The 14,725-nt window shown below is 38.9% G+C and overlaps 1 protein-coding gene across 1 annotated transcript; it reads right to left on the bottom strand.

Annotated features, from left to right (window-relative positions):
* Positions 1–336: 336 nt before the first annotated feature.
* c25h12orf75 (chromosome 25 C12orf75 homolog) lies at positions 337–12,959 on the bottom strand. Its single transcript, XM_028003703.1, has 6 exons — positions 12,578–12,959; positions 7,794–7,818; positions 4,779–4,814; positions 3,779–3,858; positions 3,235–3,265; positions 337–2,007 (listed from the first exon to the last, which is right to left on the bottom strand). The coding sequence occupies exons 1-5, from the start codon at positions 12,618–12,620 to the stop codon at positions 3,261–3,263; spliced, it is 189 nt and encodes a 62-aa protein (XP_027859504.1). The 5' UTR covers positions 12,621–12,959; the 3' UTR covers positions 337–2,007; positions 3,235–3,260.
* Between the last annotated feature and the right edge of the window lie 1,766 nt (positions 12,960–14,725).

The following is a 14,725-nucleotide window of genomic DNA, read 5'->3' on the forward strand; positions in this document are numbered from 1 at the left end:
ATACATTAAGTTTCCTATTCTTATTAAATTTATATTGTGATTGATTATGTTTAACTAAATCAAAGTAAATAATTTACCAGTGCTACTTTGTTCATAACTATTTTCTAGTATGGACTTAAGAATCAAAACAGAAAATATATCTGTATTTATTAACTGGTCTGTCATTTTAAGGAGTTAATGCCTTGAGTGTAAAATTATTATGTTGACCTTGGCAGTAAAAGCAAATGCATTTATTTGTAGCTTTTGGTTATTTCAAAAGCTACAAGATGTCTGCAAAAAATTAATTCTTGACTTGATATTCAGCTAGGGATATTGTCCTAAAGCCACAGAGAAGCATTACAAATTCATTCAGTTTATTCCTTTTCAATATTCTTTTATCCTTGTTCAGGGTTTGCAGAGGTGTTGGAGAAAATCCCATTAGGCAAAGAGCGGAGTACAAAGAACCTGTACAGACTGTAAGTACATCACAAAAGTCCAGACTAGATGGATTTCCATCTTTCTTCATTGGAAATCTTTACTCACTTGTGCTGTTAGCAAGTCCAAATAGATTTTCTTTAGATTCTTCTTGAGTTCATTTCCAGATTCTTTTTTTTTTTAACCCCCGTACTGATCAAACATTTTTGCACATTTTCGACATGCTGCTTAACAGAATGAAACATGACTTGATTCAGTAGTCAATAATTTGCAAATATAAAGGGTACAAAGAGTTTTAAAAACTTTGATAAAGTATCCCTGTCTCTTGAACGTTCCCACATTTTCTCATGATGTAACCACAAAATTTGATGTGTTTTATTAGGATTTTATGTGATGGATCAACATAATTTTCCAGTTTTAATCTATAAAAGAACTTGAAAAGCATGCATGATTTTTCTTTTCGCAACAGTGCACCACTTTGTGTTGGATAATCACAGAAAATCTCAATAAAATCCACTGGTGTTTGTGGCTACGTGACAAAATGTGGAGAAGTGTAAGGGGTGGGAACGTCTCCGCAAGGCACAGTAAATATCACAATATAAGCTGTACTTCAATGAAAACTTAATGTTCATCTTCTCTTGTGGTGTTTGTTGACAGACAGAAAATTGCACAATTCAACACACATTTTCTTTCAAAGATTACACACTGACACAAACAACATGGAGTTCAGCTATATAGCATGTGGGGAGGATTGAAGACCGATTCATCATTTCTATGTTTCTTTTTAAGCTGCTTCCTTTCAATCTCTTCCAAGATTAAGCTGTTTTTGCAAATCTACATTTATGCTGTGATGTGAGAAAAGAAGTTGACAGTTCAGCTTATGAAAATCTTAAGAAAATCTCCCATTTGGGCTTTAAAGGTACTATATTCTGAGCTTTTTTTTTGAGCAAAAAAGAAAAAATGCTGAAGGGAGAATAAGCACGACAAATACATAAAATCGTTGCCTGGAATGGGTCAGGTGACCACATCCGGAACATCGTGTAAAACAAGCTTCATTTCAGCTCTCAGAGTGATTATTGAGAATAATATCTCTCTTTCCTGATGCAACAGCAGGTCCTTGATTGCAATAAATTCTATTTTCATCACCAGTGACACGTTCAGTCTACTTGCAATTAAACATTTATGCACTATAGTGATATTATTAGCAGAAAGTATTATTGCCAAGGGAGTTTGGGGAGATTGTGTGATTCCCACTCATTCAGTTGTGAAGTTGGCTGTATCCTCCATCATTTCCTGAGAGGGAGAGAGGGGTGGGGGGGGGGTCCATTGATACCACCTTCAGCTGCTACTCGTAGCGTGGGGCGCCTGTCTGGGATTCCTCTTTCTTCGTCTTTTGTTCTCAAGGATAAAGGGCGGTGACTGATGCCGTACGCATCCAAACATCACTCCATCTTCTGCCGCTCTGCTAGTTCCTGTCTTTTGCTCAGTGTGACTCTGAAAGTCCTTATTTAGTCCATTTTCTACCAGAATCAGAGCGGCGAGATGCTCTCTGCTTGTAACGTGACAGTCTCTGGGTGACTCAACTGTAGGGTCCTGTTGAGACCAAACAATTTAAAAGTCAACAGTTTTTGAGTTAGTTTTTTTTTATTATTATTTAGAGCAAAAATGAACACAATCCATTGAAATAATTTAGTAACACTTTATTTGACGGGATGTGCATAAGACTGACGTGACACTGTGATAAACATGACGTGTCATGAACATGAAGGAGTCTTTATGAATGTCTGACTGTTGTCATGAAGACACATTCAGTAAATACCGACACTTTAATGCAAAGTTGCATTGAAAGTCCTTTAAAATTGCCAACTTTGAAATATTTGGTAAATAATGACACTTTTAATGCAAAGTTGGCACTTTTAATTCAACTCATTAAAGTGTCATAATTTTCCGAATGACACTTCATGACAACAGTCATAGACATTCATAAGGACTCCTTCATTGTTCAGAACAGGTGTTATGTCATGTTCATGACAGTGTTATGTCAGTCTGTCAAATAAAGTGTTACCAAATAACTTTTTATATATGTGATTAAACTGTCATGATTACATTAGATACAATACCTGGTAGATAATTAATTGAATAAATAACTAAATATTTAAATCTGTGATTAAGACTTCAGTTAGTCACATGAAATGACAAATAATTGTTCTAGCATTATTTACATGTTTCACTTGTCATTGTGGCTCATCAGACACGGTGATATCTGATTGGTTAACCGGCACAACAAGTCCCTTCAGACCCTTCGTGTTGTTGCCCCGCCCACTGAATTATGGGTAAGGCCGAGCTACAAAACAAATTCAAGCTGTACTGCAACACATGGCCATGAAGTGGTTTCATAAAATAAATTTCAGATAATGAATATACATTCTTATTAATTACTCTTACAACTTAACATCATTTTATGTAAACGTATTATTCAAACATTGAATTATAACAAAATACATATTTTTCTTTAGCATATGCATTTCTAATCTTAATTTAAATGGTCACTTCTTGAACTTGTCCTTACCAGGAAATGCATTTCTGTAAGTTTATCCAGTTCTCATTCCAATAAATCCATAACCAGATTGTTTCCATAGTTGTTGTTTTTTGTTGGGGGGGTTCTTTTATGGTCAACATCTGGTATAAATATTGTCAGTGGTCCCATTAGAAATATTTAAACAGAGAAAATGTTGAGGTAATGAACATTTTTGGTTCTGGGTCATTTTGGGAAAAAAAAAGAAACAGCCAAATAAGCTGCATTATTGTTTTTTCAGGTACCTGTTTTGAACTCCATTCTGTAGCTGCTAGTCTGTAAGAAGAAGAAAAATACACAGCAACAAGTTATTTGTAGGGACATTGACATTTTGAATCTTTTACCATCTTTGATCTTTCTGCATCTCTTTGTCAAAACTGATAAAGATCAGTTAAAATAGGAAATGATACGTCTCAAATTACTATCGGTTTTATTAAACTTCAGCAAGGACAAGTAAAATGGCACAAAAAACGTAAATTAAAGAAGAAAAATACCCGCATTAAATCCTGCATTATGATTTACCAGTACATTGCTGCTTCTTGAATTGAATCAGTTTCACTGTCCACTTTGCAAACAGAGCTAATAAATAGCATGAACATTTTCAAGGTTGGCATATTTTTCTTTTAACGGATCCAATTTTGGACCCTGACAATGAGGTGAGTGGCTGCTTTGCATGTTGCTGCAGCTCATCTGATGGAGATTATCAAGCATCTGTGTTCAGATGTGCCTCAAAAATACACTTCAATGTCAAAGTTGTTTAAAATTAGAACGTCTGCAGCAGATGTTCACCTTTCCGTGTGGATTTAGACTGACTAGCAGCTACTGTGGTCAGGTCCGCAGGCAGACCCACATACACACCGCCATAATTCCTGAGAGGACAGGAGAAGAAATTATGTTAGTGCAACATAATTTGTCAGTTAGATTTTGAGTAGAAACAATCAGATTAAATTTGGCTAATAATAATATGTTCGTAGAATTTATTTTCTTTGAGTTTCAACTCTTAAGAAATTTCAGTCCCTTGCAAAATTCTCTCGACCTTTATCAGATTTGGTTTTAGAATCAAAAGACTGGAAAAAAATGGAAGAAAAATGTTACATTTCAACAATCCTGAGAATATTACACACTTTTGTCTTCAGCTTATTTTATAGTCAGAGAAGGTGTCATTGAGCCGTTCAAAGCACAGTTGGGTTACAAAACCATTTTCTGAGCTTTAAACATTTTACAGAGCTCTGTTCAATCCATCATATGGAAGTAGAAAAAGTATAACATAATGGCAAACCTACCAAGAAATGATTGTCCACATAAAGTGAAAAATGTAGCAAGGAGAGCATGAATTAAATCTCTACTATGTTAATTTAAATGAGGTTATGTGAAACAGATTGACTTCAAAATCCCTGAATCTACAATCAGAGTCAGGAGAAGAAGAAGTCCTGTTTGCAGTTCGCAAGAAGCCATGAAGGAGACATGGCAAACATGTCGAAGAATATGCTCTGTTCACATGGAAAACTTAAATTCAACTTTCTTGCCTACATGTTGTTGGCATTATTTTGAACACCGAAAAACACGCTGAACCCACCACACACCCACTGTGAAACATAGTGGTGAAAGTATCCAAAGTTAACAGGTTGAAATGAGACAAAATAAAAGGAAGTTCAAGGAATATGAATACGTTTTCTTTAATATAGTATCTACCTTACTGGCAGATGTTGGTTACTGTTCTTGCAAAATACTGACTGTTTTACAAAAAGCAACATGGCAACCAAAAACCTCAGAAGCGTCAACAGAATACCTTCTTTTCTCATCGTCTGCCAAGGGATCTTCTGTCCTGATTGAGAGAAGAATCACAGGTTAGGTCAGCGTTCAGAGCCCAGCACAGAAACATCTGAAGCTCTGAGAAGAAGCAGCCACTGGACTCCAGGGTGTGTTTTGTTTCAGCTGCGCTGCGGAACATTTACAGCGAGCTGCAGGGAATACGGATCATTCCCCGGTGGCAGCAGCTGATGATGATGCGGCACATGGAATTGGCAATTATCGTTTCAGCTGAGGTTATTGAACAATCAGCTGCTTGCAGCATGTTGTTGTCGCAGAGCTCACATGAAGCTGCGCCGCGGACAAAACAGCAAAAATACTCAGCTTGGAGGCTGTTCTGTTTGCAGATTCTTTTCTTTTAAGCATAAAATGCGAGTGTGCGCATGTTTTCATCTTGGAAGGAACTCAGTAGGCACTAAAGTAGACTGCTGGGATTCCACCCTGTGGGTCCCTAAAGACTTGACCTAGCATGCTTACTCTGCTTGATTGGTAAAGTAAAGGATGAAATCAAGGTAAGGAGAAATGGGTTAGGAAATTCTTTTGATGGGCATTGTGGTAGATAGATAAAGAGTTTGTCTGTATGTGACAGAATGAGTGTGGTCTACACCGGGGCGCCACCAGGAATCTTGGGGCCCCTGACAAAAAATTTAATTGGGGCCCCCACGCAGCTGCTGTTACAATTTTTTGAGTCTATCTGACCCATCAAAAGCGTCACAATTTTAAAAGCTTGCAACTGCCTTGCTTTCTTTGGTCCAATACTGATAATTAGCACAATATTTACTGCTAATGAATTTTACATACAACAGTCTGCATACAGTATGCAAGTAGGTTGCTTAAATTTTTCTATTAGTTTTAGTTTACTGAAATGTCTCTCCCCACGAGCAACAGTCAAAAGCAACATGCAAAATATACATAAAGCAATCCAGACTTCTCAAAAAATGCTATGTAGTTACATTTTATTCAAGCTGCAGTTCATAACTTTAATAAAAAAATATGTTTTCTCCATATTTGTTAAAGCTGTCACCATGTCGTGACAGTTTGTTATGAGACAGATAATCTGTGAAAACAATCAATCTCCTCCACCTCCTCCCTGAACTACTATGACTGGATAAAGAAATGCAACGTTCTGACCAAAACAACCAATCAGAACCAGTAGGAGGGTCTTAGTGCTGTCAATCAACTTCATCCACTCACTGCTAAATGTGATAATGGTGGAAAAACAATTTATTACAGGAAAAATATTTATCTGCCATCATTGGTAGCAATGCTAACTAGACTGAGCATTTACAACAGGCTACGCTAGCTACAGGATAGGGATGATTGATAAAACTCTCCTACCACTGACTGGTTGTTTCTAGCACTTTGAGAAAGCAGAGGAAATAGATTTTTCACAGATTATCTTTCATACCATACTGTCACAACATAATGACAGTTTTAACAAATAAGTGAAAGAATATATTTTTTAGAAAAGTTGCATACTGCAGCTTTAATTTCACTTAGCAGAGGACGAGTCAGGAGGGACGTGGGTTAGAGCTGCTGCTGACTGACTCACCTGTTGTTAAGTGGTAAAAGGTACAGGGACAAGTTCAATATATGAATATCTTGGTAATTTTTTTCCTTAATTCATTAAATGCTAGTAAAATGGAGGCAAGCAGTCTGTAGCTAAGCTAACTATGCTAAATAGTTTATAATCTCACACAGTCTCTTGGAGAAAAACTGGATTATAAATTAACACTCTTGCCTTTTTCTCTCTCGCTCTCTATTTCTTTTTTTTTTTTTTTTTTGAAAACCTGATTTTATAATTTTTTCTTAGTAGCATAGTAACAACCACAGTCCTTCTTGTTTTCTACTGTCTGCTGCCGAACACTGTCACCGTCAAGCGCTTCAAGCAGGAACGAACCATTTCATGCAGATCCAGGAGGGTTCAGAGCAAATATGGATTTCTGCTTTTTGGTCTGGAAGGGGCAACATTTGATTTTTACTGCTAAAAACAATCTGCAAGAATGCAATATGATTAATTTTGTAATTGACAGGGCCCCAATTTTTTTTACATTTCTATGAACAGAAAATAAATAAATAAATTGTGGAGGGCCCCCTGTTGGTCAGGGGCCCCCTGTTGGTCAGGAGTCCTTAGAATTGTCATAACTTTTCCCTTTTCCTATACGGCGCCCCTGGGTCTACATATGTTTGTGATATTTTGATGTGTTCAGTTTTAGGAAGCTCTGATTAGTTAACACTCTTCAGTCAGCTCTCAAGGGCTTAACCTGGCTGCTCAAATGGCTACCAGGAAACATGCATGCTGATTTAGGGTACAAAGTAGACACACATGCTTGTAAATGTATCCCTGTTGTAGTGAATTAATCTATTTTTTACTCGAAATCTTAATCCTCACCAGGTCAATAGTAGCAGTCATGTATTCCTATGGTTATTCTTATGGTTGAGTCTTACATGTTTGATTCTCAGTTTAACACTGACAAAAAAATTGATGGATAAATAGCTTTCTGGGACCCACCAAGGCTGTTTTCTGAGAAGTACTACTAAAATCATCATAATTAATAGAAATAGAGGTTTGCAAGCAGTTTGCAAGTAGACTATATAATATGTTTCACTTTGTAAAATGAGTTACTGAAATAAACTTTTCAGTAATATTCTAATTTATTGAAATGCACCTGTATTTTGCATCAGACTTTGAATGAAACTAGTTATGCCTTTCTTTCAACACAAACCTTCTTTTTGAAAACCATGCATAATTTATGTTCTGTTTCACAATTATTGCACTTCTTGGTGTTGATGTATCACGTATCAACATTTAGCATCCAATAAAACACTAAAAGTTGACATTTGTAAGGTGACAAAATGTTAAAAACTTGAAGGCAACTATTTTAATTATTAACTATATTTAACTATTTTACCAGAAACTTCATTTTAGCTTTGACTTATGTCTTGCAAAGCTTTATGAATTTCTCAAATTCTTCAAAATGACTGGTGTACTTACACATCTTTGGAGGATTCTGCTGGCCCTGAGAACAGAAAACAAACGAACAAGATTTAACCCATGGAGGAATGGAGGAAGGATGTTTTATTACTAACTTTTAATTTCTGTGTTTAGAATCACTGAATCAAGGACAGACAATAATAGGATGCTGGCAGTAGACTCACTTCATTAAGGGTGAATGTAAACCTTTTTATTTCTGCTGTGAAAACCTTTGGGTTGTGAAGGTTCATTGAAATACAGACAATAACTACACAGAGCTGGAAAAGCCTTTTATTCTAGGTGGTGCCTAGATTGTAGTCATCTGTAGAAATCCTTGTCACTCTCATGAATAAAGAAATAACCAATAAAAATCATCAAATGTCTCCGTTGAGCATCTTCACTGACCATCCCCAGCTCTTTACTGCCACACTATACGCCATCTTCTAAAAGTTACATCAAGCATGATGACGATGCGCCGTCACTGAGCAAAAGTCATCACGACCTCAATCATTAAGACAGCTTCATGCGAAATCTGTCGAAATGAAGCGAGTCCTGTCGAATTAGGGCTTTGATTAGATAATGTGACGGTGCGTCTTAAGGCTACAGTTATTAAAGCATTCAAGATGGCTGCTGAAGGTAATGAGTTGTTGTGCAATAAATTTTTGCTCAGTATTTCAGCAGACATAAAGAAACACGGGCTGCACAGTGGCGCAGTTGGTAGCACTGTTGTCTTGCAGCAAGAAGGTCCTGGGTTCGATTCCCGGCCGGGGTCTTTCTGCATGGAGTTTGCATGTTCTCCCTGTGCATACGTGGGTTCTCTCCGGGTACTCCGGCTTCCTCCCACAGTCCAAAAACATGACTGTCAGGTCAATTGGTTTCTCTAAATTCTCCCTAGGTGTGAGTGTGTGTGTGCATGGTTGTTTGTCCTGTATGTCTCTGTGTTGCCCTGCGACAGACTGGCGACCTGTCCAGGGTGTACCCCGCCTCTCGCCCGGAACGTAGCTGGAGATGGGCACCAGCAACCCTCCCGACCCCATTAGGGACAAGGGTGAACAGAAAATGGATGGATGGATGGATAAAGAAACACAGCAACTCAGCTCAGAGCAGCTGCTCTTATTTTATTTTTATTTTTTACAGAAACAAGTATATTACATTCTAATGACATTCAGGACAAAACGCAGACAAAAAAAACTTGTTTTGGTTGGAGCCACATACAGACGTATTGTTTCTTTTAAGAATGTGTGTTCTCTGTGTTTTTCTTCCATGTAGAAAGTACTCCCAGCTCAGTCCTTCAGCTTAGCTGTGCCTCTCTCCCACACAGTGTATTTGAAAGAAATCTTGCAAACATTAAGTATGTGCACTCTCTTCTTTCTTCTGCATAGAAAATATGTTCTGGTGGTATTTTAGTTTTACCTGTCTCTTCTTTCTGAGTGGACCGAGTGAAGAAGATAATGCTGTCATTTGTACTTACTTTGTTTTCCTTTTAAAAGTACTTGTATTTCAGTGCTTTTAGCATCTCTTTATAGTGGAAAGCAACTTTAAAAAATTGATTAAATTAAATATATTTGCTCATTTTGTTTGTTTTTCTTCTATAGGAATAATTCTGTCATAGTGCCTCTTAGTTCAGCTGCATTTCTTTCCTGGAGAGTGCCACTGATATTGCAACTATAAACCACATCTTCTCTCTTTTTTTCTCTTTTCCCTAGAAAGAACTCCTGACTCAGTGTTTTATGTGCTTCTTTTTTACCGCGTGTGTCTCCTTCCAGTCTTCTGGTCAGCACAGAGAACAGCTAAAGATGCGCTGCTAGAGGTGTCTTCATAATATTACCAATTAAATAATTAACCTTTTATGACTGTATTGCATAAGTATTGCATTTCAACTGAACTGTATCCAATTGGCTCCAAATTCAACTATATGACTGGATATGAACTGGACGTATTTGTCTCATTAAGTGGCTTTTGATGATTTTGTTGCTAATAAGTAAACATTGAATTGAACAGTGTGATCATTTTTTTTTTTTTTTATTTGTCTTTGGCCTTGAAGCCGTTGAAACTTTTATTCAATTCAGTTTAGAGTCCTGATGTTGCTTATGTAGCTTAAAATTGCTTTTGGTTTTCAGCTCCACTGTCAAAGAACCTACAGTATATGGAGAGCAGCACAAGAAGCCTCAGTTCCAGTGACACCAGTAAAAAGCTCAAGGCTGTTTAACTCCTAGATGAGCCAATTAGCATTTCTTCATTCCTGATGCACAGGCTCTACAGTGATGAAGTTAAGCTGGAGGGTAATTTGACCCCCTTCCCTTCGTACTGTACGCATAGCTCCATCCAACAGTGTAGAAAGACATGACTAGGATTGCCCTTCAACCAATTTTTATCTGTACTTGTGCGAAACTAATCCTGGAAGCATCAAACTAATGTGAAATCATAGAAAACGAAGCAGAAAAACATGGGAAATATTTCGATCTATGTAGAGATCTGCAAAGGTTTCTAGTCCGCTAACGTGACAAAGAGGCCTTTTCAGTGCCCTCGACAAAAGCTCATTCATATCCGAGGCTGCGCATCTGCGCACACAAGGCTTGAGTTGAACAATGTGACATATAGCGCGGTCATTTGAGTGAACTCGACGAGGGAGTAGAAGAAACAAATGTGGAAGAAAAAAGTACAGAAGCAACCTGATAACCTGTGAGCCACTGAAGGATTATGATACAAAGTCCTTTAAAGAATTTGAGAGATTCATAAGGTGAATCTGGTGACACAGATTTAAGTGAAACCAAACACAGGATATGGACTACAAGGGTTCCCTGCAATATTTGACTTTACCCAACATCTTCAGACTGAATAATCTGGGTTAAAGATTAGGGAGATGCCAAGAAGGCTCAGAGATTCAACAATTGCAAAAATACTTGTGGAAACAACCCAAAAGCTGGTCAGCAATTGTGAGGAGCATATATTTGCTGTCATGCCTATGAATATTTTTCCACTTATTATTAGAGTTTAGGAGTGTAAACAACTCTCCACATGCAATTTTTCAATATATAAAAATAAATACTTTTTTCAAAACTGACATTTTTTAAGTTGCTTTGTTATCTTTTGTGAAATTCTTGACTGAATGAAAATAGTTTGAAATGAATGAGCTTCACCTTTTGAAATAAATTTCAGAAATAATGTTTTTTTTGTTGTTGGTATTGTAATTTGTGAGCTGCTTTTGAATGTTTTCTTATGACAACTTGACTCAAAGTGATTGCTGATAATGAAATCTGGCCATTCCAGCCTTCCCTGGTCTTCCTCACAAACTGCTTCAGTGTTTTATTATTTTTGTGAACTGCGTGGAGGGTTTTTAAATGAAGCGCAGACATATTGCTGCAGCTGTGCTGAAAACAAAACTGAAGGACGAATTTCATCATTAGCCTGCACTGAGACAAACAGCAAGAAAATGTAATCAAAGGAGCTCTGAGTGTTTACAAAGTGCCTCAGTACCGCCCAAAACCAAACCAAAAGGTAACTTTTGTATGGGTGTTTTTTTTTCTTGATTATGCAACAATCTACAACAATAAAGCCAATATATATAACTATATATAAAGTGAGTTTGATTGGTCTGACAGAAATATCCAGCTAGTTGCTTTAATTTTGTCCTTAGACACAGGCCTGGCGTCAGCTGGCGTGGACAAATGAGAGCCGCTTCAATTCCCAATTTGTCAGCGTGACAGGATGACACACACGTCCTTGACACTCTTCTGATCGCTGACCTCTGAGACCAAGTCAATAAAAAATGGATGAGGCCGACCGAAGTCGTCCGCCTGTCACTGACAAACAGGGTCCAGCCCAGAGGGAGGTACTTAGGTGTTGTTTACAGGCCATGGAACCTCAGCGTGGATCACATTTGGACCAGGCTGCTACGTCAACACGCCTGGCAAGCACTGATTAGGTACCTGCAAGCACACACGCGTTTGCACAAGCACAAACACACCCATTACGCTGCTTTAATGGGCAGTGGTGCTGGTGAGGTAATTCTGCAGATACTTCAAACTAATTATTACCGAGACAATATTGCTGGTATGTGTGCGTACCAGCACACACACCGTGTGTGACCCTGGAGATTTTCTCAGGTGTAATTTAAAACAGTCTGAGCCAAGTGAGTGAGATGTGCTAGGGGGAGATAAGATGGGTGAGGGTTAGAAAAACTATTTGATAAGAGAATATCCTCCGTTCACACCGTGTCGTTCAGGTTTTACGACTCAAAGTCAGGAGTTGATTTAGTATTTCAGAGGTGCCTGCGTTCAGGACACCCTCGGTATCCGTCAAGTGGGGAGACAAGGATGAGTGAATGTCAGTATTTCCTTGGAAAGCAAGACGGCGACGGAAGAAAACAGACAAACTAAAAAGGAATGCCCAGATGTTGCAACTGTGTGAAAGTCAAGATGTTTTTAGAGATGCAGTCGAGTCTTAGATTAGGGATTTTGCCAAACTGGACTCGGCATCTGCGTCTTTAGGGTATTAACTCTTAAATGTGAACATTATTGTAAAATGCAAGAAGGATTCTGTAAATTTCTTTTAATTTCTTGTCATTAATATGGAGCAAGAAAGATTTTTAGATAGGGCAGAAGATGTTTTCATGAATAAAGTCAAGTAACCAGCATGCACCCACAAAGATGCGCTCCTGAGCGCAAGCGTTACCCCGGCAGACTTCATCTACCCCCAAAACACCTTCTCCTCCTTCCCACAGAGACGGTGAAAGCCTCTCGCTCACCAATCAGCCATCACACCCCTGACTGACACATCCACACAGAGATTCCTAAAACACTCACCCCCTCCTGAGGTGCTGGTGGCTGAGGAATTGCCACAACCCATTTTGCATCGATGCAGCCACCGTCTAGGCAGAGCGAAGACGTTCAGTGAGAGGAAAGGTGAGGAGGAGAGGGGGGAAACCCGCGACACATCGGAGGGAGGAGAAGGAACTGGGGGGCGGCGGGGAAAACAGAGAGGGAAGGTCAAAGAAATGGCTCAGAGGGATGCCCTTTGGTGGCGTGCCTGAGTCCTGCGCCCGCCTGCCCCGCAAAGCCACAGAGAGCTCAGACTGAGGTGAAAGCTCCGAGACGCTTTTATACGTACGCACACTGAGACGGAGAGAATGACAGTAAGAGAGAGAGAGAGAGAGGAAGAGAGAGACAGAGGGGGGGAGATGGAGAGAAAGATGCTTTGCCCTCACATGATTTGCTCTTTTTCTCCACCCTGACATGGTTGCCCGGGAAACCAGGGTAAAGAAGGCGGAGAGTGGAGTGTGACTTTAACCAATGGGGAGCTTCCGTTTTACATGAAGGTGTAAAAAATTTACTGTACTAAAGGGCATCGATACAGCCGCCTGAGGGAGAGAGATGCTCACGGTGAAATTCCCAATTTGCTTTTTGTGTGATGAAAACAGAGGACCTTTGTGAGGTTTCTCTACGGCCGAGGCTCGCAGCAAAAAGCCAGCTCCTCTGGGTTCTGTCTAAAAACAATCCAGCTACAGACAAACACCCGGCATAGGAAACCGCAAGTGCCACACAAGGGTCATGTCTTGGCCCCTGGCTGTTCTCAGGGCATTTTGATTTGTCATGCTTTTTGGAGCTCTCGCAGGACAGACACAGTTTGTTGTTGTTTCGTTCTATGGTAATCCTTACATTAATTGATAATGACAACCTCATTCAGGATTTATTGCAACATTTCATTAAACTGTTGAGCTTTTATTAAACTTCCAAAGGCGTCTTTGACATCTGGAGCCCTCAAAATCCCGGTTAACCAAAAATATGTCCGTTTGTTGAGAATGACAGTACTATTAAGTTTTAAATCGCTTAAAATTTGTCTTAAGAATTAGAGAAATAGGCAGAGAATAATCCTTATTAGGAATAATCTGATACTATTACCATAGTTTTGTGTTGTTTGTTCTGCACAAATGTAATCATTTCTTTGTGTTTGAGCTTGACTTGTTCAGAAATACATCTTTGTCACTGATTTTCAGCCGATCAAACATGGCCCATCCATTCAGATTCCTCCTGGTCTGGAATAAAACTGTTGTTTTGAAGTTGCTAATAGTAAGAGGGGACCTAACCCAAATTCTGCTAGATTTTCTTTGCGATTCCTTAACTTCCTCTCTGCTTCTAGCATGTGGCTACTTGTTCAGCATCTCATTGAGCTTAATCTCAACCATCTCCATGATCCCCAAGGAGGAAAACTGCATCAGCATTATTGTCATTCCTAAAATGTGCCCCATGTTTTCCTTTTTTCTTGTTCAGCTGGCTCTCCCTTCTATGCAGGGTGTACTGAGAAAGAGCACCTATATTTAAAAGCAGACTTATTGGCGCCTTCAAGTTTAACAAGTTAATATAGTGAGAGTGGAAATGCACCTTCTAAGTTGGACAATAAAGTAACACAAGTCCATTAGGAAGAAGAAAGGAAGTGTTCTGCTCTGCCTGGGAGCGTTTTGACCTGCTTGTTTAGTCTATCCATACGCAGCACAATGAGCCGCCTTGATCAGTTAGACTGTTATTCAGATCTTCAAAAAGCTTTAATGGGCTTTTTCTCACTTGATAGCCAGAAGTCAAGTGTAGGTCTTTGATGTTTTCCAATAAACAGACACAAGGAGGACTGTTTATTTTGGGTTCTGCAGAGCATCAGATCAAATAATTAAGATATCAGTGAAATGTAGATAGGTGCACTGAAGGGTCAACTTTTTGCTAGCTTCATGTGAAAAGCTTCTAAGCTTCCGCATGAGGTAATTCTGAAAGCTAAGGGAGACCTGCTGTGCTAGACTTTGACTGGGTCAGTCCAGTCCATGCTTGACTCAAGATAAAGCACGGATAAGTCTATTTTTATTTATCTGTGCCTGCTGAAGAAAGGTTTCTCCACAACATGATGCTGGCACCGCCATGTTTCACCCTGTGTGTTTGGTGTGCTGGTCAGTGTTGGCTTTCTGTCAC

This window comes from Xiphophorus couchianus, chromosome 2, assembly GCF_001444195.1.
Source record: "Xiphophorus couchianus chromosome 2, X_couchianus-1.0, whole genome shotgun sequence".
In the NCBI taxonomy this organism is placed as follows: domain Eukaryota; kingdom Metazoa; phylum Chordata; class Actinopteri; order Cyprinodontiformes; family Poeciliidae; genus Xiphophorus; species Xiphophorus couchianus.